We start from the raw sequence: 23,249 nt of genomic DNA on the forward strand, positions 1-23,249 counted from the left end.
TGTACCACAGACCTCTCTTGTATACAAGAGCCGACTAGACTAGATGGTCTGGTCCTATAGGTGCTAACATTCTTCAAGTCTATGAAATGGGCAGGAAAGCCCCTGGAGTAGAGAATATTCACCAAATTAGAATCTGAAGTGTACATCCATACACGAAAGTAAATGGAAAAAGAGGACCCACGTGTAATTACCAAATACCCATTAAGGGGGTTTAAAATAACAAAAAAAGTATATGAGAAATTCAGATTTAGGCATGGCCAAGAAAGTCAGAAAACCTTTTCAAATGCACTTGTAGGTTTGGCCTACGTGTCACATTATTAATACTATCATATCTTTGTCTATCAGTATTAATTAGAATCACACTTCATTCATTAATGTGAAGAATAAAACTACATTTCTAGAATTACTTCTTTGAGTTCATCAAGCATCTAGGTGCCAGGTCATTATGCCACAAGTTAGAATAAAAAAAACAAAAAACTCAGAATATATTCCGCCTTTAAATATCTCATACATCAATTCTCCTTCTTAATTTTTCAGAGTCAACTGTTAGCCTTGGGTGTTCTATGAATTATTTAAGAACCTAAAAACCACTAAGTACCCCAGGGATGATCAAGTTTCCTGTGAGGAAACACAGGCCAAGAGGTCACTGCCTAGCTCAAAGTGACACTGCTCATTGGTGGCTTATGACTCAGGTTAAATCTTAAGCCTCAATCTTAAAAGGGAAACTATATCCTAAAAATGCATGTGCCCAAGACTGAGAGTATAGTAGGTCAGCAACAAATACCTGATTTATAAAACCATTTATAACCATTTATATTATAAGAATATAATAAAATAGGGGTTTCTATTCAAAAGAATTCACTGCATCCATACACAGCAGGATAAGCAGTCTTAGAACAGCCTAATAATAGTTCAAGTCCACAGAACTGGGTTTTTATTTATTTCATTTTATTAAGCTCTATGCCCAACATGGGGCTCACACTCCTGACCTCAAGATCAAGAGTCCATGCTCTACCAACTGAGCCAGACAGACACCTCAAGTCCATAGAATTGGATTTTAATTGATTAAAACTAAATTCAACCCATATTCATCTTTAAACATCAGAATATGGAATATTTCTGTATATTCTACTGAAAGAGAACATATTTTTTAAAAATGTCTGAAAACCTTCTTTTATTACTCACATTTTAATACAATCCCTACAACACTCATTTTGGAAAATATTTTTTAATCTGAGAAATGATACTCCAGGAAAATCTTTCAAATAAAGACAATTACACATAAATTATGGCATTCTTACTTTATAATAGGTAACCGACACCCACACCACTTAAAAATTTCTAAATTTATAAATGAAATCTGAATAATTCAGTTCAAGAGTTGGAAATATGTTGTGCCCAGTGACTAACATCACAATGTTAGAAACGATTTACACCTTTAATTTCCTCTTCAAAGCATACTAAGGATGGGGAAAAGCCCACAGAAATAAAAGAGGTTTTATAAAATGAGAAGCTACTTACGGTCGGCAGCTTTTCACGAGTGTTTTGAGAACATTTTCTACAGAACTAGGGGGGAAAGAGCCATTTGATAAATTAGGTTGGTGTAATTTGAGAATGCACCTAATCCAATTAAAAAATATCTCTAAGATATGCTCATACATTTAAAAATTATCTGTGTACATGCAATAACTAATCTTTCTCTTTCATAAAGACAGAACTGTAAGGATTAACTACCTAGACTCTGTAATCTACTCTTTCCTTTGCCCTTGTTTTGCTCATTCTCTGTTGTAATCTGTTGTAAACTACAGGGAATAAAACTGGGAAAAGGACAAATAATTTTCAATCTTTACAAAGTAGGCAGCAATGACCACACTTAACAGCACATCAAGAAGTATGCTCAGCAGCTTAAAACTTCAAATACTAATTTTTATTTTTATTAAAGTGCTTTTACATCAAAACACAAACAGCAGACAAAATCTAGTGTGCTTATATCAGCAACTGCCAGAAACTAGTTTTCTGTAACCAATGGCAAGAGTTCTATAACCCTACAAGGTTACTTTACGGCCAATAACAATTATCAAAAATAGCAACAGCCATCTCTTTGACCAGCTACTTAAAAAGTTAGCTGAGTGACATTAAAAAGCTATAACTTATTTTCCAACTTTGGAGGTGGTTCAAGTGAATTTAAGAAAACAGCATAAGTATTTATATATGGATTTAAATAAATGTTTGTCTAAATGAAAAGGCCAATGTGTACTGGTTTAAACACACTTGGCCAGAATGGAATATTTAAATTAATGAGACCATACTCAAAAGAGGTAAAATGCAAGTAAAACAAAGGGCACAAGGTAATTTTGGACTGGAATTTTAAAATAAATGTGTGGCTACTTACAGTATGATGTATACAAGTAAATAAAACAAGTCCTCAAATCTCAAGTAAAAAAATTATGAGGGAAAGGGGTAACTTTCAGGCATTGCTCCACCTGACACTTTCTCATTAAGCTTCTTGAAAACTGTTAAGTCCTGAAGTCTATCCAACTTCTCTGAAAGCTTAAGAACTAAGCTGTAAAGAAATTTCAAGGAATAACACAAACCAAACTCAGCACAAGTAATCAATTATACAACCAAGAGAGAAAACTATGATTTCATTACTAGAAGGTGTAGAAATCCTCTTTAATTTCAAAACTAGTAAGAAAAAAATTAACTGAAGAGGAAACCAGGCTACAACCCATGAGATAATTCTAAAATTAAAAAAGCTCATATGGCCAGAGAGACATGGAACATTTTCTCGGATTATCAGGGAGAGATTCTACATTCTCTCATAAAAAAGCTAAGCAATTGAAAAACAATTAGTTTAGAGAACATCTAAGTTTGCCCGGTTAAAAAAGGCGTAAACTTCTCTCCAACTACATTTAAACTCCCTGAAGACCACGACTATGTTTACTTCCAGGCATTTCCAAAGTACTTTTAGAAGGCTATGCGTTCAGGGCGCCTGGGTGGCACAGCGGTTAAGCGTCTGCCTCTGGCTCAGGGCGTGACCCTGGCGTTATGGGATCAGCCCCACATCAGGCTCTTCCGCTATGAGCCTGCTTCTTCCTCTCCCACTCCCCCTGCTTGTGTTCCCTCTCTCGCTGGCTGTCTCTCTCTCTGTCAAATAAATAAATAAAATCTTAAAAAAAAAAAAAAAGAAGGCTATGTGTTCATATATATTTATGGATATTTACATTTATTAATTTACAATACACAATAAACATTTTCTATCAGAGCAACAAAGAGCACAGATCTTTGGATCTTCTTTTTGTTTGGACTGAAGAACCCCATTTAGAAACAAATTATAGACAAGGTTTAAAGAGAACCACTTAGTTCCACACTAAGTAACAGATCAACTTAAATGCAGATTTAAAAAAGATAATTCTAAAATGGCAAACTTTGTGTCCAAGGAAATAAGCAGAAGATCTGTAATTCTACCAGTTCCTAAAGTCTGTGTTCATGTTAACTTTACATTTATTTTACTGTTTCTGTGGCAACTCTTTGGGAGTACAACACAGAAAGCCTGCGTTTTCACTGGTAACTTTTCTATTCCACCAACAAACTTTCACATAATGTCAAAAATGATTCTAGAAAGCAGTCAAAAGGCTGCACAGCCACCTGCTTTCTCCAGTTCCCTTCACTCTTCAGAAGAATAGGACATTAATTATAATACTTGATAGCTGTCACTTCATTCTTTAGAGGAACAGGGTATGTGGGAATGTGCTTTAGTTTATCTAAATAAAGTCAGTTTCAACCCCTCCTTATAAGGCCTGTGCCAATGGATTTATGCTCTTTATCCAGAAAAGGGTACAATCTCTCTAACCTGTGATATCTGTATAGTGACCTTTTGTGATTCTTGTAATCTCTCAAGATGAAGGGAACAATGTTTCTGTTTAAAAATAAAATAAAAGGTTAAGGCTAGATGCGACTAGACTATATTTCACTAATTTTTAGAGGGAGTGAATAATCACTATGTACTTTCCCAATTGTTGGAAATTTAACTAAAGTGATTACAATTCAAAACACTTTAAAAAAAAATCAAAAGGGATCTACAGAAGGAATAAGCTTTGGATGGGTTTTCTCATACCCTACTTCCTCTTAGAAAAGGCATGTTAAGTTGAAAAGAAAGCCATAAGCATATCATGCAACAGTTCACAACTTGGGCTTAGAATCAGACAGATTTAAATTTGATTACCAGTTCTGTTACTTACTATCAGTTCAATATTACAGCCTCAGTTTTTCCACCTATACAATAGTAATAATACCTACCTCTCAGAAGGCTGTTACAAAAATTAAATGAGATAATGTAAGGAAACAGTTATCTGGCCCAGAAATAAGCATAAAAATTGTTAACTATATTATTTCATATTATCCAAAACAAATTATATTTTCAATCTCCTTAAGAACTAATATTTTGTGCTCATTTTGCTTTCACATTTATTCTACTGTCTCTCAACAATTATTAATTTATGATTTAGGACGTCACATCAAAATAGGAAATTCTTCCCCCAATTCCCACCTTATTTATTAGGGCAGAAAATAAGTTCTTGTCCCAGTTCCAACAAATGACTTTGTGTGACTTTTCCTCTCTGGGCTATAATTTCTTACTCTGTATCATGACATAAGTAAAGTAAATACCAAAAACGTAGTAGAGAAGCTTGAGGAAAGCCAAAAACCTTAGCCTGAAGTTACACCACTTGCTGAGATCGGAGACTTATATTAACCTGGAGGTTTATGCTTCCTATCTCCTTGGTCTTTCCTAATTATCAGGACAGTATTTTACTTCTAACCCAGAGAAAGGCACAGCAAATGATATATTTGAAATGAAGCAGTGTGGACTGCTCATAGTCATAAGCACTTCCAGCTTCACTTGACAATTCTTGAACTAAAATTTAGCTTCAGAATTATCATATTTGCTTTCTTATAAATGAACGGGGCAACTGTAACACTGACATATTCTATATACCTTTGCCTTAACCTCCTTATAATTTAATGGTAATTGCCCATACGATATTTTCTCTTTTAAGAATGTACTTCATTTAATCCAAAAAACCCTCAGTTTTACCTGCTTTCTTTATTTCTACACAAACACAACCATCAGTTCGTCAAACACAATCCACCTCGTATCTAATTCTTCAAAACCTAATACTGCGTAGTGAAATCAGCCAGTACTCATTTTTCACAGCCACTTCACACAAAATTAGGGTCAAGATAATTCTACCATAAGAAAGGTACAAAGTATAATATCTTCATCACTGAAGTAGCATTAACACTGATTTTTCATTAACACAGCCATAGCTAGTGTTAAGAGGTGGTAGTAATCCTGACCACTCAAGTAAAAGGAGCATACCTAACTGCTGAAAGTGATAAGCCTGATCAGTGTGAACTAAATATTTTTTTAAAATGCTTTAAAAAGAGCAGTTTCTAAAGAAAGATCATTATAACACAGATACAACTTTTGGAAGAAACATTACCAAAGTCATTAATAAAAATCAACTACTCGTTTCCACATTGCCAAATAAAAGTTAAAGTGGTATTCTTAAAAGAGCAAATAATATGTTAAAAATCACTAGATCTACCTTATTAATAATCACTGGTTATAACCATAAACTATTTTAAATTTCAACAGGTCCTCAGAGAAATCACTTTCATTTCATTATGTCAAATTCTATAGCTTGAGATCATTCTTGAGCTGATAGTAACTTCAGCTTAGAAATGTAGCCACATGTGTCAAGAAATGCCCAGCAGAGTAAGAACATGTCATTTCCAGGTGTTGAAGGGGGAACAAAGGATTTAGCTGTATCTTAGGAATAAGAACACCAACTCAAAGTCCTTTGTCAGATCAACAGAGAAACAAATACCATCAAGAACGAGTACCAGAAAAGGGAAATAATCAAGTTTCTCCAGAGGCAGATTAATACAAAAAATGCAAATGTTTAATACTCTATGATTCCCTTAGAGAACAACATATGAAAGAAAAACAGATCTTAAAAAATTATCTTTTAGGGGCGCCTGGGTGGCTCCATTGTTAGGCATCTGTCCTCGGCTCAGGTCAGGAACACAGGGTCCTGGGATCAAACCCCGCATCGGGCTCCTGCTCAGCGGAAAGCCTGCTTCTCCCTCTCCCACTCCCTCTGCTTGTGTTCCCTCTCTCTGTCAAATAAATAAATAAAATCTTTAAAAAAAAACCTTATTTTTAAAAAAGTAAATTGAGTTATCTAGGCCCAAACTGCTCATGATGCAACTATGTAAACCTTTAACATCAAAGAACTCACAAAAGTCAAATTGGTAGTGACAAAACTAAACGAATTTATACACATAGCAATTCAAATATGAATTGTCCATGCCCATTTGTAAAAGCTGATCTATGCATAATTCCCTCATGCCTTGTTAGTAGCAACAGTCTTCATTAGTAATTTGCAATATGTTACCCCTTTTAAGTGGATGGGCCATCATTTTAGGAAATAAAACTAGGCCCCTAACAACGTAAACAATAAGTGATTCTTATGTTGCTATTATCAAGTTCAAACTACCTAACTCCTTTCCAGTTTTCTTTTTTTTAATATTAAATAAGAAACTCCTACAATTTGTTTCTCCAGTAGAACCTAGAAACAGAGAAGAGTGAAAAATGGTCTTTTGCCCCCGAGGCATAAAGGCAGAAAGAAGAAGGCAGAAAGACAGAAGAAGGAAAAAAGGGAGAGGAGAAAAGGAGGGAGGAAAATAAAAGGGGAAGGGAAAGAAAAAAGTTAAATAATCCTTGCTCCAAAAAACAGAACCAGCCTTTAATATCATGTTGCAATGCATGACACCCTAAGCTGTAGTTTCAAATAAAGTGAAACACATAAAGGCACATGAGTTTAAGACTTGAAAGACAGTTAACAAATGAAACAACCTTTCACTTTTGATTATAAAAATAGTATTCTAAAAATAGTATGAACACATGCAGTCAGCTGACAAAACTGTTTCAAAATGAGTCAGAATACATCTAAGATGAAAATACTCAAAGCAAAATACCAATTCCAAAGGCATGCCATATCGAAGGGCTTTCAGGGGTTTTCTGAAGTAAAATGTTTGTGAAGTCATAACTTTATCCCTTAATTATAAACACTTGATATACTAGTATACTAAATAGAAACTTAAGTAGAAAAGTAAATTTTTAAATGTTTAAAATGATTCCCTATTAGAAATTCAGTGGATACAGAATAGCTCTGAGGAACCAAAACTAAAAAGTATTGCTGTATGGCTGGCTCTCCAACAGATTTCTCTTAATTTCTTTCTTTTCTTTCTTTCAAGATTTTATTGATTTTATTTATTTATTTAAGAGCGAGAGAGCATAGAGGGAGAATGAGAGGGAGAAGCAAACTCCCCACTGAGTAGAGAGCCTGATGTGGGGCTTGATCCCAGAACCCTGGGATCATGACCGGAGCCAAAGGCAGATGCATAACCAACTGAGCCACCCAAGCACCCCAAGACTGAAGACTATTTTAACTGTCACTACACTGGCAATAAGCAGACATAAAACAAGCAATGTCCTGGAATTTCATTAGTAATTTTGTTGTTAAAATACTTCATGTTACTGTCATCCTTTTTGGTATGGCACAAAAGGTAATTTATGTTGTAAAAATTAGATACTGACGTTACTAATTTATTTTAGCATTGCTTGTTAGTTTTCAATCTTATTGATACTATCCCCAGGAGTTCACTGCACAAATTCTTTTTTTTTACCCTAGGTTTTTTTTTTATTTGTATTCACTTCAGAAACTTGAATCCACAGATAAAAGCAGTATATTACCAGAAAGTTACAAGTAAACACAGATTATACATGCAAATTTCTGTTCACAAAGGTCACATGTGCAGGTATATGAATTAGAAGCGTGCGTCTAGATTATGGCCAAACTGTTTTTAAAATCCACTGCACAAATTCTCTATGACTTCATATACCAATGTTTTTTTTCCCCAATTCTTCTATTGCTCTCACATGTAATAATGTTCAAAAATAATGTTTTGTGGGGTGCCTGGGTGGCACAGCGGTTGGGCGTCTTCCTTCGGCTCAGGGCGTGATCCCAGTGTTGCGGGATCGAGCCCCACATCAGGCTCCTCTGATATGAGCCTGCTTCTTCCTCTCCCACTCCCCCTGCTTGTGTTCCCTCTCTCACTGACTGTCTCTATCTCTGTCGAATAAATAAATAAAATCTTTAAAAAAAAATGTTTTGTGATACTAAGTAACTATACCATTCCATATCATTTCATAAAGGATTACTGTGACACTGTATTATAAATAAGGCCAGCTTATCTGCAAGAATATCATTACTTCCTTTTCCCCAGCTTAGTACTCTAAAATTAAACCTACTTCCCTCTCTTTTACCATAAATAAGTCTTACCTGTTATTCTTTATCCTAACACTAGGTTTTATTCATTTATTTTTTTTAAAGATTTTGTCAGAGAGAGAGAGAGAGCACAAGCAGGGGGAGCAGCAGGCAGAGGGAGAAGCAGATTTCCCCCGCTGAGCAAGGAGCCTGATGTGGGACTCGATCCCAGGACCCTGGGATTATGACCTGAGCCAAAGGCAGACACTTATCCAACTGAGCCACGATCTGTGCCACTAGTTTTTATTTTAATGTCCACTCATAGTGCTGCTTTTATTTTCTTGTACTTCTTATACAAAATCTATTTTGATCTTTTAAAAATTCAAACGTACTCATTACAGGCAGATGCAAAATCTGAATACCATTTTGTATCTTCAGTGTAATGATGCCTGCATGTTCAAAATACATATTGTTTTATAATGAACTACTGTCCCATTATGGGAACCACATTATGGTTAGACATTATCTCTATTTATGGAGTCCAAGATGGCGGCAGCAGAGGAGACTTTGGTTTCTTCTGGTCCCAGGAATTCCGCTAGATAGCTATCAAGTCATTCTGAACAACCTGTGAACTCAACCGGAGATCTAAGAAAAGAATAGCTGCAACTCTACAAATAGAAAAGCGACCACTTTCTGCAAGGTGGGAGGTGTGGAGAAGTGAATCCAAGGCGATATATGGAAAGATAAACTGCAGGGGGAGGGAGCCTCCATCAGCCAGCTACTGGAAAGTGATATAGCAGCGGAGCACAAAATTGGAACTTCTAGAAGTCTGCTCCAGTGAGGGACATCCCAATCTGAAAGATGCTCGGGCGGTGAAGTGGGGGAGGAATCCTAGGTGGGACAGTGTGGTCTCAGGATCCTCGGGGTCACAGGTAGACTGGGGGGGGTGGTTCTTGAGTGCCGCAGAGTTCCCAGGTATTAGAGCAGGGAAGCCAGCTGCAAAGAGTAGGCTCAGGAGTGGGCTCTCAGTGTGGGGTTGCCATAAACCTAGAACTGCAGCACAGTCAGGCCACTATTCTCTGAGCAGGGGCCCAACAAGGGGCAGAACTGGGGAGGCCCTCCTTCCTCCCCCTGAGAGGAGCGGTACAGGAGCACACCTACAGGAGTCTGCAGGGTTTGGAGACTTGAAACGGGGTCTCTTGCCTGAGATAGAAATGCTCAGTCACAGGCTGGGTGAGCATGGAGTGTGGACTGAGACCAGGGAGACAGGAGTGACTGACTGCTTTTCTTTGAGGGCTCACGGAGAAGTGGGGCCCTGAGCTCTCTGCTCCGGGGCTGGAGATTGGGAGGCTGCCATTTTCATTCTTATCCTCTAAGGCTACGCAGAAAGCCTTCAGGGAACAAAAGCCACAGAGAGCAAAACTTACTTAGCTTGAGCAGATTACTTAACCTGGCCCCCTGGCAAGGGTGGTGCAATTCCGCCTGGGGCAATTCTGTAGAGAGTCGAAACAGGCCCCTTGCCCAAAAGATCAGCAAGAACGTCCAGCTGAGACCAAGTTTATCAACAGTTGAGAACTACAAAACTCCAACACTAGGGGAATATAGCATATAGAATTCATGGTTTTTACCCCACAATTCTTCAGTCTTTCAATTTAAACCTTCTTTTCTCCTTCCTTTTTCAATTTCTTATCAACTCTTTTGTTAAAAATCCTTATTAATTTTCATTTTTATGTTACATTCTATGCTTTCATTGTATCTAATTTTATTTTTGCATATATCAAAGTTTTTCTTTCTTTACAATTCTGGGATTCAGTTTATTCTAACAGATCAAAATATACCCCAAAACGAGTGTATGGCTCTGTTCTCTTCACCTTCACCATATTCTTTTTTTTTCTTCTTCTTTTTTAGTTGTTTTCTGTTTTGTTATAAGTCTTTTTCAATTTTCATCTTTACAGTGACATTCTATCCTTCCAATGTATTTAATTTTATATTTGTATATATATAAGTTCTTCTTTCTTTAAAATTTTGAGATGTTGCTTCTCCTAACAAACCCACCAAAAAACACTCAAGATATAGTGCATTGCACTGTTCCATTTACCTGTCTGTTTACACTCCTTCTTTTCCATTTTTTTGTTTTTGTCTTTTAATTTTCATTTTTATCGTTATATTCTATCCTTTCATTGTATTTAATTTTATTTTTGTACATGTTAAGTTTTTCTTTCTTTACAATTTTGGGATCTAGTTTTCTAACAAACGGAACTATAAAATACACATGGTATCCAGTGTATTTTTCTGTTCTGTTTACCTGTCTGTCTGATCATATTCTCTTTTTTTGTTAATTTTTTTTTTTTCAGTTTTGCGCCTCTTCTGATTTCTTTAGTGTGTATTTATCTGGGGTTTTTGTTGCCATTTTAGTATTTTGTTCTCTTGTTCATCTATTCTTCTCTGGACATAATGACAAGATGGAAAAACTCAACTGAAAAAAGAAAACAAGAGGCAGTACTGACTGCCAGGGATCTAAACAAAATGGATATAAGTAAGATGCTGGAACAAGAGTTCAGAATAATGATTATAAAGATACTAGCTGGGCTTGAAGAAAAGCATAGAAGACATGAGAATCCCCTTCTGGAGAAATAAAAGAACTAAAACTCTAATCAGGTCAAAATCAAAAAGGCTATTAATGAGACGCAATCAAAAATGGAGGTCTAGGGGCGTCTGGGTCGATCAGTCGTTAAGCGGCTGCCTTTGGCTCAGGGCGTGATCCCTGCATTCTGGGATCGAGCCCCATGTCAGGCTCTTCTGCTGGGAGCCTGCTTCTTCCTCTCCCACTCCCCCTGCTTGTGTTCCCTCTCTCGCTGGCTGTCTCTACCTCCGTCAAATAAATAAATAAAATCTTTAAAAAAAAAATGGAGGTCTAACTGCTAGAATAAATGAGGCAGAAGAGAGAATTAGTGCTATAAAAGACCAAATGATAGAGAATAAAGCAGCTGAGAAAAAGAGATAAACAACTACTGGATCATGAAGAGAGAATGAGAGGTAAGTGATACCATTAAGCAAAATAATATTAGAATAACTGGGATCCCAGAAGAAGATGAAAGGGGGAGCAAAAGGTATATTGGAGCAAATTATAGCTGAGAACTTCTCTAATCTGGGGAAGGAAACAGGCATCCAAGTCCAGGAGGCACAGAGAACCCCCCTCAAAATAAATAAAAATAGGTCAACACCCCAAGATACAACAGTGAAACTTGCAAATCTCAGAGACAAAGAGAACATCCTGAAAACAGCTCAGGGGGACAAGAGGGCCATAACCTACAAGAGTAGAAACATTAGACTGGCAGCATACATATCCACAGAGACCTGGCAAGCCAGAAAGGACCAGCATCATATATTCAGGATGCTAAATGAGAAAATATACAACTAAGAATATTTTATCCAGCTAGGATGTCTTTCAAAATAGAAGGAGAGATAAAAAGCTTCCAGGACAAACAGGAACTAAAAGAATTTGTGATTACTAAACTGGCCCTACAAGAAATATTAAAAGGGATCCTTTAAGTAAAGAAAGAGCACAAAAGTAACATAAATAGACCAGAAAGGAACAGAGACAACATACAGAAACTGACTTTACAGGTAATGCAACAGCACTAAATTCGTATCTTTCAATAGTTACTCTGAATGTAAATGGACTAAATGGTGGCACCTGGTTGGCTTAGTCAGTTAAACGTCTAACTTCAGCTCAGGTCATGAACCCAGGGTCCTGAGATCAGTCTCCCGGGGAGCCTGTGTTTCTCTCTCCTCCCTGCTCCTGCTCTCTCTCGCTATCTCTGTCACTGTCTCTCTCTCTAATAAATAAGTAAAATCTTTAATTTAAAAAAATGGGCTAAATGGCCTAATCAAGACACAGGGTATCAGATCAGATAAAAAAGCAAGACCCACTGATATGCTGTCTGCAAGAGACTCATTTCAGACCCCATGACACCTCCAGATTTAAAGTGAGGGCATAGAAAACCACATATCATGCTAATGGATATCAAAAGAAAGCTGGGGTGGCAATCCTTATATCAGACAAATTAGATTTTAAACCAAAGACTGTAATAAGAGATAAGGAAGGACACTACATCAAAATTCAAGGGTCTACCCAATAAGAAGATCAAACAATTGTAAATATTCATGCCCCTAACATGCGAACAGTCAATTATATAAACCAATTAATAACAAAATTTTACAAAACACATTTAAAATAATAATATAATAATAGTAGGGGATTTTAACACCTCACTCACTGCAATGGACAGATCATCTAAGCAGAAGATCAACAAGGACACAAGGGCTTTGAATGACACACAGGACCAGATGGACTTCACAGATATATTCAGAACATTCCATCCTAAAGCAACAGAATACACAGTCTTCTCAAGTGCACGTGGAACATTCTCCAGAAGAGATTACACCCTGGGTCACAAATCAGGTCTCAACCAGTACCAAGAGACTGGGATCATTTCCTGCATATTTTCGGATCACAATGCTTTGAAACTCAAACTCAGTCACAAGAGGAAAGTTGGAAAGAACTCAAATACACGAAGGATAAAGAGCATCCTACTAAAAAATCACTGGATCATCCAGGAAATTAAAGAATTTAAAAAACTCGCGGAAACAAATGAAAATGATAACACAACTGCTTAAATTTGGGATGCAACAAAGGCAGTCCTAAGAGGGAAGTGTATAGCACTACAAGCCCTTCTCAAGAAACAAGAAAGGTCTCAAATATACAACTTAACCTTACACCTAAAGGAGCTGGAGAAAGAACAGCAAAAAAAGCCTAAATCCAACAGGAGAAGAGAAATTATTTAAAGATTAGAGCAGAAATCAACAAAATAGAAACCAAAAGTACAATGGAACAGATCAACAAGACAAGAAGCTGATTCTTTGAAAGAAATAATAAGATTGATAAAGCCCTGGCTAGACTTATCAAAAAGAAAAGAAAAAGGACCCAAATAAATAATCATGAATGAAAGAGGAAAGATCACAACCAACACCAAAGAAATACAAACAATTATAAGAACATATTATGAGCAACTATATGCCAACAAATTAGGCCATCTGGAAGAAATGGATGTATTCCTAGAGATGTATAAACTATCAAAACCGAAACAGGAAGAAACAGAAAACCTGAACAGATCCATAACCAGCAAGGAAATTAAAGTAGTAACCCAAAATCTTCCAACAAACAAAGAGTCCACGGCCGGATGGCTTCTCAGGAGAATTCTACCAAACATATAGAGAAGAATTCTTCCGAAGCTGTTTCAAAAAATAGAAATGGAAGGAAAACTTCCAAACTCTTTCTATGAGGCCAGCATTTTCTTGATCCCAAAACCAGATAAAGACCCCACCAGAAAGGAGAATTATAGACCAATATCCCTAATGAACATAGATGCAAAAATTCTCACCAAAATACTAGGCAATAGGATCCAACAATACATTAAAAGGATTATTCTACCATGACCCAGTGGGATTTATTCCTGGGCTGCAAGCATGGTTCAACATCCGCAAATCAATCAATATGATATACTACATAAATAAAAGGATGAGTACAAAGTACAGCATCCTTTCTTGATTAAAACTCTATAGTGTAGGCATACGGGAACATACCTCAATATCAAAAAAGCCATATATGAAAAGCCCAACATGAGTATCATTCTCAATGGGGAAAAACTGACAGCTTTTCCCCCAAGGTCAGGAACACTGCAGGGATGTCCACTATCGCCACTGCTGTTCAACACAGCACTAGAAGTCCCAGTCTTAGCAATCACACAACAGAAAGTAGTCAAACTTTCACTCTTCGCAGATGACATGATACTTTATGTGGAAAACCCAAAGGACTCCACCCCAAAACTGCTAGTACTCATACAGGGTTTCAGTAAAGTGGCAGGATATAATTTCAATGCACAGAAATCAGCTGCATTTCTATACACCAACAATGAGACGAAGAAAGAGAAATTAGGAGTCAATCCCATTTACAACTGCACCCAAAACCATAAGATACCTAGGAATAAAACCTAACCAAAGAGGCAAAGGATTTGTACTCAGAAAACTACAGAGCGCTCATGAGAGAAACTGACAAAAACACAAAAAAATGGAAAAACGTTTCATGCTCATGGACTGGAGTAAAGAATATTGTTAAAATGTCTATGCTACCTAGAGCGATCTACACATTCAATGTAATCCCTATCAAAGTATCATCAACTTTTTTCACAGACCTGGAACAAATAATCCTAAAATCTGTATGGAACCAGACAAGACCCCAAACAGCCAAAGGAATTTTGAAAAAGAAAACCAAAACTGGTGGTATCACAATTCCAGTCTTCAAACTCTATTACAAAGCTGTAACCATCAAGACAGTATGGTACTGGCACAAACACAGATACACAGATCAATGGAACCAAAAACGGACCCTCAACTCTACGGTCAACTAATCTTCGACCAAACAGGGAAGAATACCTAATGGAAAAAAGACAGTCTCTTCAACAAATGGTGTTGGGAAAACTGGACAGCCACATGCAGAAGAATGAAACTGGACCATTTCAAAATGGTCACCATACAAAGAAACATATCATACAAAAAAACAAACTCAAAATGGATCAAAGACCTAAATCTGAGATAAGAATCCATCAAAATCCTAGAGAACACAGGCAGCAACCTCTTTGACCTTGGTTGCAGCAACTTCTGGCTAGACACGTCTCCAAAGACAAGGGAAACTAAGGCAAAAATGAACTACCGGCACTTCATCAATATAAAAAACTTTTGCACAGCAAAGGAAACAGTCGACAAAAACAAAAGACAACTGACCAAATGGGAGAAGATATTTGCCAATGACACATCAGATAAAGGGCTAGTATCCGAAATCTATAAAGACCTTATCAAAGACACCCAAAGAACAAATAATCCAATCAAGAAACAGACAGAAGACATGAACAGACATTTCTCTCCAAAGAAGATATCCAAATGGCTAACAGACACGTGAAAAAACGCTCCACGGTCACTTGGCATCAGGGAAAAACAAATCAAAACTACAATGAGATACGACCTCACACTAGTCAGAATGACTAAACTTAACAAGTCATTAAACAACAGATGTTGGCGAGAATGTGGAGAAAAGGGAACCCTCTTACACTATTGGTGGGGAATGCAAGCTGGTGCAGCCACTCTGGAAAATAGTATGGAGGTTCCTCAAAAAGTTGAAAACAGAGCTACCCTACGAGCCGGCAATTGTGCTACTGGGTATTTACCAAAGATACAAACGTAGTCATCTGAAGGGGCACCTGCACCACAGTGTTTATAGCAGCTATGTCCACAACAGCCAAACTATGGAAGAGCCCAGATGTCCATCAACAGATGAATGGATAAAGAAGATGTGATATATGTATACAATGGAATACTACTCACTTATAAAAAAATGAAATCTTGCATTTGCAATGATGTGGAGGGAACTAAAGGGTATTATGCTAAGTGAAATAAGTCAATCAGAGAAAGACAACTATCATACGATCTCACTCACATGTGGAATTTAAGAAATAAAACGGGATCATAGGCGAAGAAATGAAAAAATTATACAAGATGAAACAGAGAGGGAGACAAACCATAAGAGACTCTTAATCACTGGAAACAGCATTGCTGGAGGGGAGGTGGGTAGGTAGGGCGATGGGGTAACTGGGTGATGTAATGAGCATTGGGTATTATATAAGACTGATGAATCACTAACCTCCACCTCTGAAACCAATAATACATTATATGTTAATTAATTGAATTTAAATTAAAAAATTATTTATATTTATGTCATTGAGTACAGATAAAAGAGTATAAGTAAAAAAAGAGTATGAGTAAATTATATTACTTACAAATTTCATTTGAGAATAACTACACAATACAAAAGGGGGTACTGCGTGCTTTAAACCAAGCAAAGATTTCAGCAAAGACAAAATGTTTCTTCAAAAGACCAAGAACAGCCATGGTGAAACTTCTAAGCAAGGTTTCCATGAGAGCAAGAGTAACGGGATGCTTTCAGGAAAAGACGTGGTAATAAGGAGAGTATCAAGACGTAGGGGAAGAACTATAAGCACTGAATGACACTAACAGTGATAAGCTCTGACAAAATTTCCAGGAAAGAAGAAAGCCACAGATACATATTTGTGACCTTGCGGGACTTAAAAGGAAGCAGTTGCCTTTGAAAAGGTACACCTCAGGGCAGGAAGTAAGATGCTTGGTTATGAAAAAGCAAGTAAAGGACTTCCAGAAGAGGAAGAAATTGTTGAAGAAACTGCCTTCTCTCCTCTAGCATTTACCAAAGATTTTCTCAGGCAGCCAAAAAATCAGCCAGGAAAATTTCAAAAAATAATTTATTTTGAACATAGTTTAAAGGTCCCTGAAAGCTATGAGACAGTGATTCCAGTCAAAGCCTAAACAGCCTCGTATTTTAAGGCCCAGTCAGTGCAGTCCGTGCCATGTTTCCCCCAGCAGAATTAATACTCAAAAAGGAACATTTACAACAACACTTTTATGGTAAATTTTGGGCTTTCAGAATAAATATTTGTAAAAATATATTTGAAGATGCACCATTTAGCTTCATGAGAAATTTTCCTCTTTTTACGGTTGAAATGGGTTTCCTTGTTTTAACCCATAAAATATTCAGTAAAGAAATGATCTCTCACCGTTCTATTTGTGACCACTGTCCACAAATCAATTAGGTCCTAAGTTCAGGATCACCTATAGTCATATTTTGTTTTGTTTTGTTTTAACTCTTTTCATTTATATCATTTCACTATTTATTTATAACCTAAAAATCTTTTAAAGTCTGCCATCTTCAGTCATTTTCAAAAAATTCTATGGTAAGGGTATAACAAAGGCTGCTAACTGCAGTGAAGCCTGAGAAGTGATCACGGATTAAAAAAAACTGACCTGGGGAGGCTACAAGAAGTCATGAAATAGTGAAAACATGCCTAGAATTGAGAGAGAAATCACAGAAATAAATCTTTAAGGACTTAATTTATAAAAAAGAAAGAGGAAAACAACACAAGTGTATAAAGCGGTGATCTTCAGGAAATGAGTATATATGTGTATGACAGACAACTCTAGGTAATGAGAGGAGAGGTAAATTGTAGAAACCTTCCTAAAAATAAACCTCGATCACAAATAGTTTAAGAATTTTTTCTTAGGGGCACCTGGGTGGATCAGTCGGTTAAGCCTCGGACTCCTGATTTCGGCTCAGGACTTGATCTCGGGGTCTTGGGTTCAAGCCCCAAGCTGCGGAGCCTACTTAAAAAAAAAAGATTTTGAGTCCATCCCAGCGTGGAGCACAGGAGGCTCAGGAAGCTCCCCAGAAGGCAGACCCATGGGCTCCTGGACGGTCGGTTCCCTCCTGGTCTCTCTTTCCACCACGCAGTCGGCATGAAAGCCTTCAGTCCAGCAAGGTCCGTTAGAAAAAAGAACCTTCCGGACCACAGCCTGGTCATCTCCTGGAGCAAAGCCCTGGTGGAGGACCCGACGAGCCTGCTGTACAACATGAGTGACTGCTACTGCAAACTCAGAGCTGGTGCCCAGCATCCCCCAGAACAAGAAGGGGAGTAAGATGGAAATCCTGCAACAAGGCCATCTTGGACCTGCAGATCGATCTGGACTCATACCTCACTATTGTCAGCCTGTACCACTAGCAACCTGGGCAACGCCAGGTGTCCACGGCACTGCTGCCCACCCTAAACACGGACATCAGCATCCTGTCCTTGCGGCTTCTGAATTCCCTTCCAAATTAATGTCAAATGACAGCAAGTGCTCTGTGGGTGGATAAATGGTGTTCATGCCTTTCCTTTTCTTTGCCTAACAACAAATAATTCACAGGATCTTTTAAGATACTGAACTTTTAATTTTTTTATGATTTTATTTATTTATTTTGAGAGAGAGGGAGAGAGCCCGTGTGTGCACACACGAGTGGTGGCAGGCAAAGGGAGAAGCTGACTCCCTGTTGAGCAGGGAGTCCAATGTGGGGCTCAATCCCAGGGCACTGAGATCATGACCCCCAGCCAAAGGCAGACACATAACCAACTGAGCCACCCAGGCACCCCCTGAACTTCTTACTTTTCAACCGTTTCACAAGAACAACAAGTTCTTGGACATTTTTTTTTAAAAGGAAAGAAAACTAAGAATGACCATCTTCCCCAGGGTGTTCTCTGACCTGGACTGTGGTATTAGTTATATATGAAAAAGACTATTAAATGCCCTTTTCGCATTTGGAAGATATTCTTTATATACTATTTCCACCACAGGGAGTGAAAACATTAAAATCGTAAGGAATTTCCCAATTTAAACAGACTGACTTTTTTTCAAAGGTGGAACGTGAATACCGAAGAATCCAGTATTCAGTCACTTAAACGAAGTCTTTTGGCCAGAAATGACCCTTCTGTTGCAAGCCTAATGAATGCTGTGTGTGTGCGTGTCTCTCATGTGTGTGTGTGTGTGTGTGTGTGTGTGTGTGTGGAAACCTTGTGAACTCTTAAGAGTTTTCTTGTATAGTTGCAGAGATATTTATTTCTGCATACAAAGAAAGTTTAATGATGTACTTATTCATGCTAAACTTTTTACAGAAAGTTTAGTTGTAAACTTAACTCTTATACAAAATAAATCATGTGTTTACTGAATGGTGATTGCCTGCTTTATTTCAGAGGACCAGTGCTTGGATTTTTATTATGCTATGTTGTAATTGAACCCAAATAAATACAAGTTCAAATTTACGTAAACTGTATAAGATTATAATAAATATGTCTGAAGTCAAAAAAGAAAAAAAAAGGTTTTGTTTTTCTGAAGTAGCCCAATGCAGGGCTTGAACACACGACCCTGAGTCCAAGAGTCGGACTCTTAACCGAATAAGTCAAAGTTTAAAAGTATTTTAAGCCAAATATGCGAATTAAGAGCTAGATCACAATGAGATAAAGCCTTGTTAACAGGGAAAAATGATACTTTGCCATCAAGTCTAAAATCATTATTTACCAAAAAGGACAGATCATCATATTGTACCCTGTAAACTCAGAATAAAATACAAAATGTACCAGAATTAAAGATCTGGAAGAGTTGGGATGTACGTAAAAGAAGGTATAATCAGCCAGACGTACATAATCCTAGTATGTCTAAACATTACATCCTAGTGGGTCTAAACCAAGAAGCCGTGCATTTGAATAGCTTGCATTCCATGAACGGTCACTGAAACTAATGCTTCTTTAACTGGGATGTGGGTACCCTCAAGCTCCTCTTCTTGAGACATTCATTTTACTTGAAGAACTAAAACATACGTGAATATGTAATGAAGAATGTCAAATGTGACAAAATACTAGATTTCAAAGAAAAATCTGCTGTCTTTGGCCAGTATGGTAATGCTAGCTGTCAGATATCCTGGTAGGAAATTCTAAAGTGCAACTTCAGATATAGTTTGGAGAGGGCAATAAATAGTTTAGAGTCAAGTTACAAAGAAATGAGCACACTGAAATGTGTATTTGCTTATCTCAAATAACCCAAATATTTCTCAATTATGACCAAATTCTAAAAGCCCCCAAATGCTCCCAAAGAAGTACTTTAAAAGGAAACTTACTTAGGAAACCAATTTAATCCCAGGTGCTCTGTCTTGGAATATAATATTCTTTCCACCATGTCATAAAGTGGTCTCCAAGGTAACTCCAAATCATCTCTTGAAAGAAGTTCCTTTTTCCTAATTAAAAAAAAAGTAAACATATGTGCATATATTCATGCACAGCTGTTTGTATATTACACCTACTACACAGGGAGGACAGCTGTTAAATGCTGCTGTCATCCTGGTGGGCTTTGCTTTTCCCTATCCACAGCAACTCATTGGTAGAATGCAGTAGTAGAAAGAATAATTCACCAGATTCTTAGTGCTGCTCAAACCTCAGAGAGCACCAGGTAAAACGGGGCATTTAAATTTGTGCCACCATTACTGCCAATGAATTTCCTATTTTTCCATGTTTAATGTTTCCAGCATTGTGCTGGGTGCCTAGGAGTAAAGAATAAATGATTCATGACTCCCCAAAGATCTTACCACATATACAAGGGAAGAGAACTACTTTAAAGGAACATCAGGTAACACATATTTCCACGTGTGCTACAAAACAGAAGGCCACAAAGAAGACAGAGAATTTTAATTAACACATATGGCTTAAACTTATGATAAAATTTTCTGCACCCTTTTGGCAAACTGGCAATTTGGGACTTGGGTCTTCTTACCAAAGAACACTTAGGTCTTGCTGCCTAAAACCTTAAAGAAACAAACCAAAAAACTGTTAGCAGAAATCACCAGGAAATTTACTTACTTTAACAAGTTGATCAAGAGACGGGCAAATCCCTGCATCATGCTGATTTCCAGTTTTGGAATTGATACCAGCTCATACAATAGCTTGATAAAAAGAACATGATCTTCTTTGCTAAATTTTCTCCCATAAAGTCGAATATATCTGCAAGAGAAAAATCAATACAGCCTTTAAAAATAGGTATGGTGACATATCCATATGCATTGCAGCATTACTCATAATAGCCAAAGTGTGGAAGCAAGGTGAATGTCCACCAATTGATGAATGCATAAACAAAATGCAGTGTGTATTTGTGTGTGTGTGTGTGTGTCTCTCTCTCTCTCTAGATATAGAATGGAATATTATACAGCCTTTAAAAAGAAGATTTCTGTCATATGCTATAACATGGATGAGCCTTGAGAACACTATGCTGTGAAATTAGCCAATCATAAAAGACAAATGCTGCATGATTCCACTTATATGCAGTACCTAAAATTATCAAACTCATTGAAACAAAAAGAATGACAGCTGCCAGGGACAAGTGGAGGCAGGGCACACAAGGAAACAAAGAGTGATTCAAGAAGTACAGGGTTTCAATCATGTAAGATGAAAAAGTTCTGAAGATCCGCTGTACAACAATGTACCTATTGCTAGTAATACTGTACTGTCCACTTAAAAATTATTAAGAGTAAATTTATGTTTTTGCCACAATAAAAAAGATTTGTGTTATGACACCTTAATTTCAAAAGTCCCTGATGTTAAGCATTCTGTATCTCTACTCATTATGCAGGAAAAACTATTCTGTGTTTTAATTAAGACTACCAAATAATTAATTAACAAAAGACTTATAATGATAACTGAACTCTCATCAACATTCAATGACAAATTAAAACACTGTTGTCTTGGGGCGCCTAGGTAGCTCAGTGGGTTAGGTTGTTTGCCTTCGGCTTAGGTAGTGATCTCGGGGTCCTGGGACTGAGCCCCATATTGGGCTCTCTGCTCAGTGGGGAGTCAGCTTCTCCCTCTCCCTCTGTGATCTCTCTAGTTCTCACTCTATCTCAAATAAATTAATAAATAATCTTAAAAAAAATACTGTTGTTTTATTGTTGCTTGGTCTTAACTGGTCTTTGGTCATTAGTAACCCTGAAAGGAGTTCCTTTGTCCCCTTCCTTTTATTAAGCAAGGGCTCATTCAAGAGAATGATCTGTTTATATATAACTCCTAAGACTACTTAAAAACAGCATATCGCAACATAAAGAATAAAACAGAACAAAAGACTTCAGATATAGATGTTTACTGTTTAACCACAGAATCTTTGAAGAAAGCATAATGGTTTGCTTAGAATCCTAAAACAATACAGTAAGTTACATAACTTAAACCATTTTTTCCCCGAGTTAACTCATAGTTATACTAAAATTAAATTACTATCAAAAATAGTATAGTATTTTACCTCAAAGTTATACATTTTCAGTTTTTTAACTTTAGATAACCAAGGTAATTAAAAGCATCGATTACAAGCAAAGGAAAGGGTGTCCCAAAAAGCAAGAATGACTAATGATAGACTATTTTAGGGATGCATTAAATAGCAAAAACTTAACCAAAAACTTACTTAGAACAAATTAGCAGACATTTAAAAATCATAAACTCCTTTGAGAAAGAATCATTTTACAGACAAATATATAAACCAACAGAAAAGATGATATTAATACTCTTTATATGGTCTTTAGCACTTCCCCAATAGCTAAAATCAAACTGAACTTACGCTTAACTTCTAAAATTAGGATATCTAACTGCTTTTCCTTTCCAGAAATTCCTTAAAATTCTTGGTCCACTAAAAACACACTTTTTCATTTTCTCAGGCTGTTGTGTATTTATTTACTAATTCAGCTCTTTTCTGTTGTTGCAAGTTATAGTCCCATGATTTCACCTTAGTACTCTGTGACTGGATAGTACAGACAGCAGAGCTATGAGAGTATTACTGTTTTGCCTCTGCCAGTAATTACCGTGTAAACTTCAGGTCTAGCCAGGACTCCAGAACGACTGTGGGATTCTGTACCTACTTTCCTCTGTGGCTGCGATACTTCTGGGGAAAAACTGGGGAAACGTTGCTCTAAGCCAACGAAATAACTTAGCTACAGTCCATTTCATTTACTGCAGTAGAAAGACAACTATGTGCTTAACATTAGGAACACAAAATTCAGAGCCCCAAATTTAATATTATGAAAAGAGACCAACAGGGGGATTCCTAGAGGAGGCAGAACTGCTGACAAAACTAGAGATGTTAGCGGATTACTCAGAAAGCAACCTTCTATTTTCCCTGTCAACCAGGAAACAGTTCTTGTCAACCAGAAAGTGGTTCTTGTCCCAGCATTTCTCAAAATGCAGTCCAAGAAAATGTGGTTCTGAAGAGCACAAAAAGTACTACAAGAAGAAAATTAATAATTGCTTTTCATAAAAATTGAAATTCTGTTCACAATAAAACACTATTAAAAGTGAAAAGCCCAATCTGATATTTGGAATACATCCACCTGAGAAAGTACTCTTATGCAAATTACCTAAGAACTCCTTCAAATCA

At 37.1% G+C, this 23,249-nt stretch overlaps 1 protein-coding gene and 1 pseudogene across 5 annotated transcripts in view; one reads left to right on the forward strand and one right to left on the reverse strand.

The window, feature by feature from the left end:
- PSME4 (proteasome activator subunit 4) overlaps nt 1-23,249 on the reverse strand; it is a 104,071-nt gene that overhangs the window by 65,666 nt on the left and 15,156 nt on the right. For 4 of the 5 annotated variants that reach the window (XM_034659134.1, XM_034659136.1, XM_034659135.1 and 1 more), the window contains exons 2-5: nt 20,699-20,839; nt 19,963-20,079; nt 3,854-3,919; nt 1,522-1,566 (exon numbers count right to left, since the gene is read on the reverse strand). In XM_034659134.1, coding sequence (XP_034515025.1) covers nt 1,522-1,566; nt 3,854-3,919; nt 19,963-20,079; nt 20,699-20,839 — 369 coding nt within the window. The remainder of the gene's footprint in view (nt 1-1,521; nt 1,567-3,853; nt 3,920-19,962; nt 20,080-20,698; nt 20,840-23,249) is intronic. The other variant, XM_019793010.2, reaches the window with a different exon arrangement.
- On the forward strand, nt 17,775-18,171 carry LOC105242338 (annotated as a pseudogene).

This window comes from Ailuropoda melanoleuca, chromosome 4, assembly GCF_002007445.2.
Source record: "Ailuropoda melanoleuca isolate Jingjing chromosome 4, ASM200744v2, whole genome shotgun sequence".
Taxonomy (NCBI): Eukaryota; Metazoa; Chordata; class Mammalia; order Carnivora; family Ursidae; genus Ailuropoda; species Ailuropoda melanoleuca.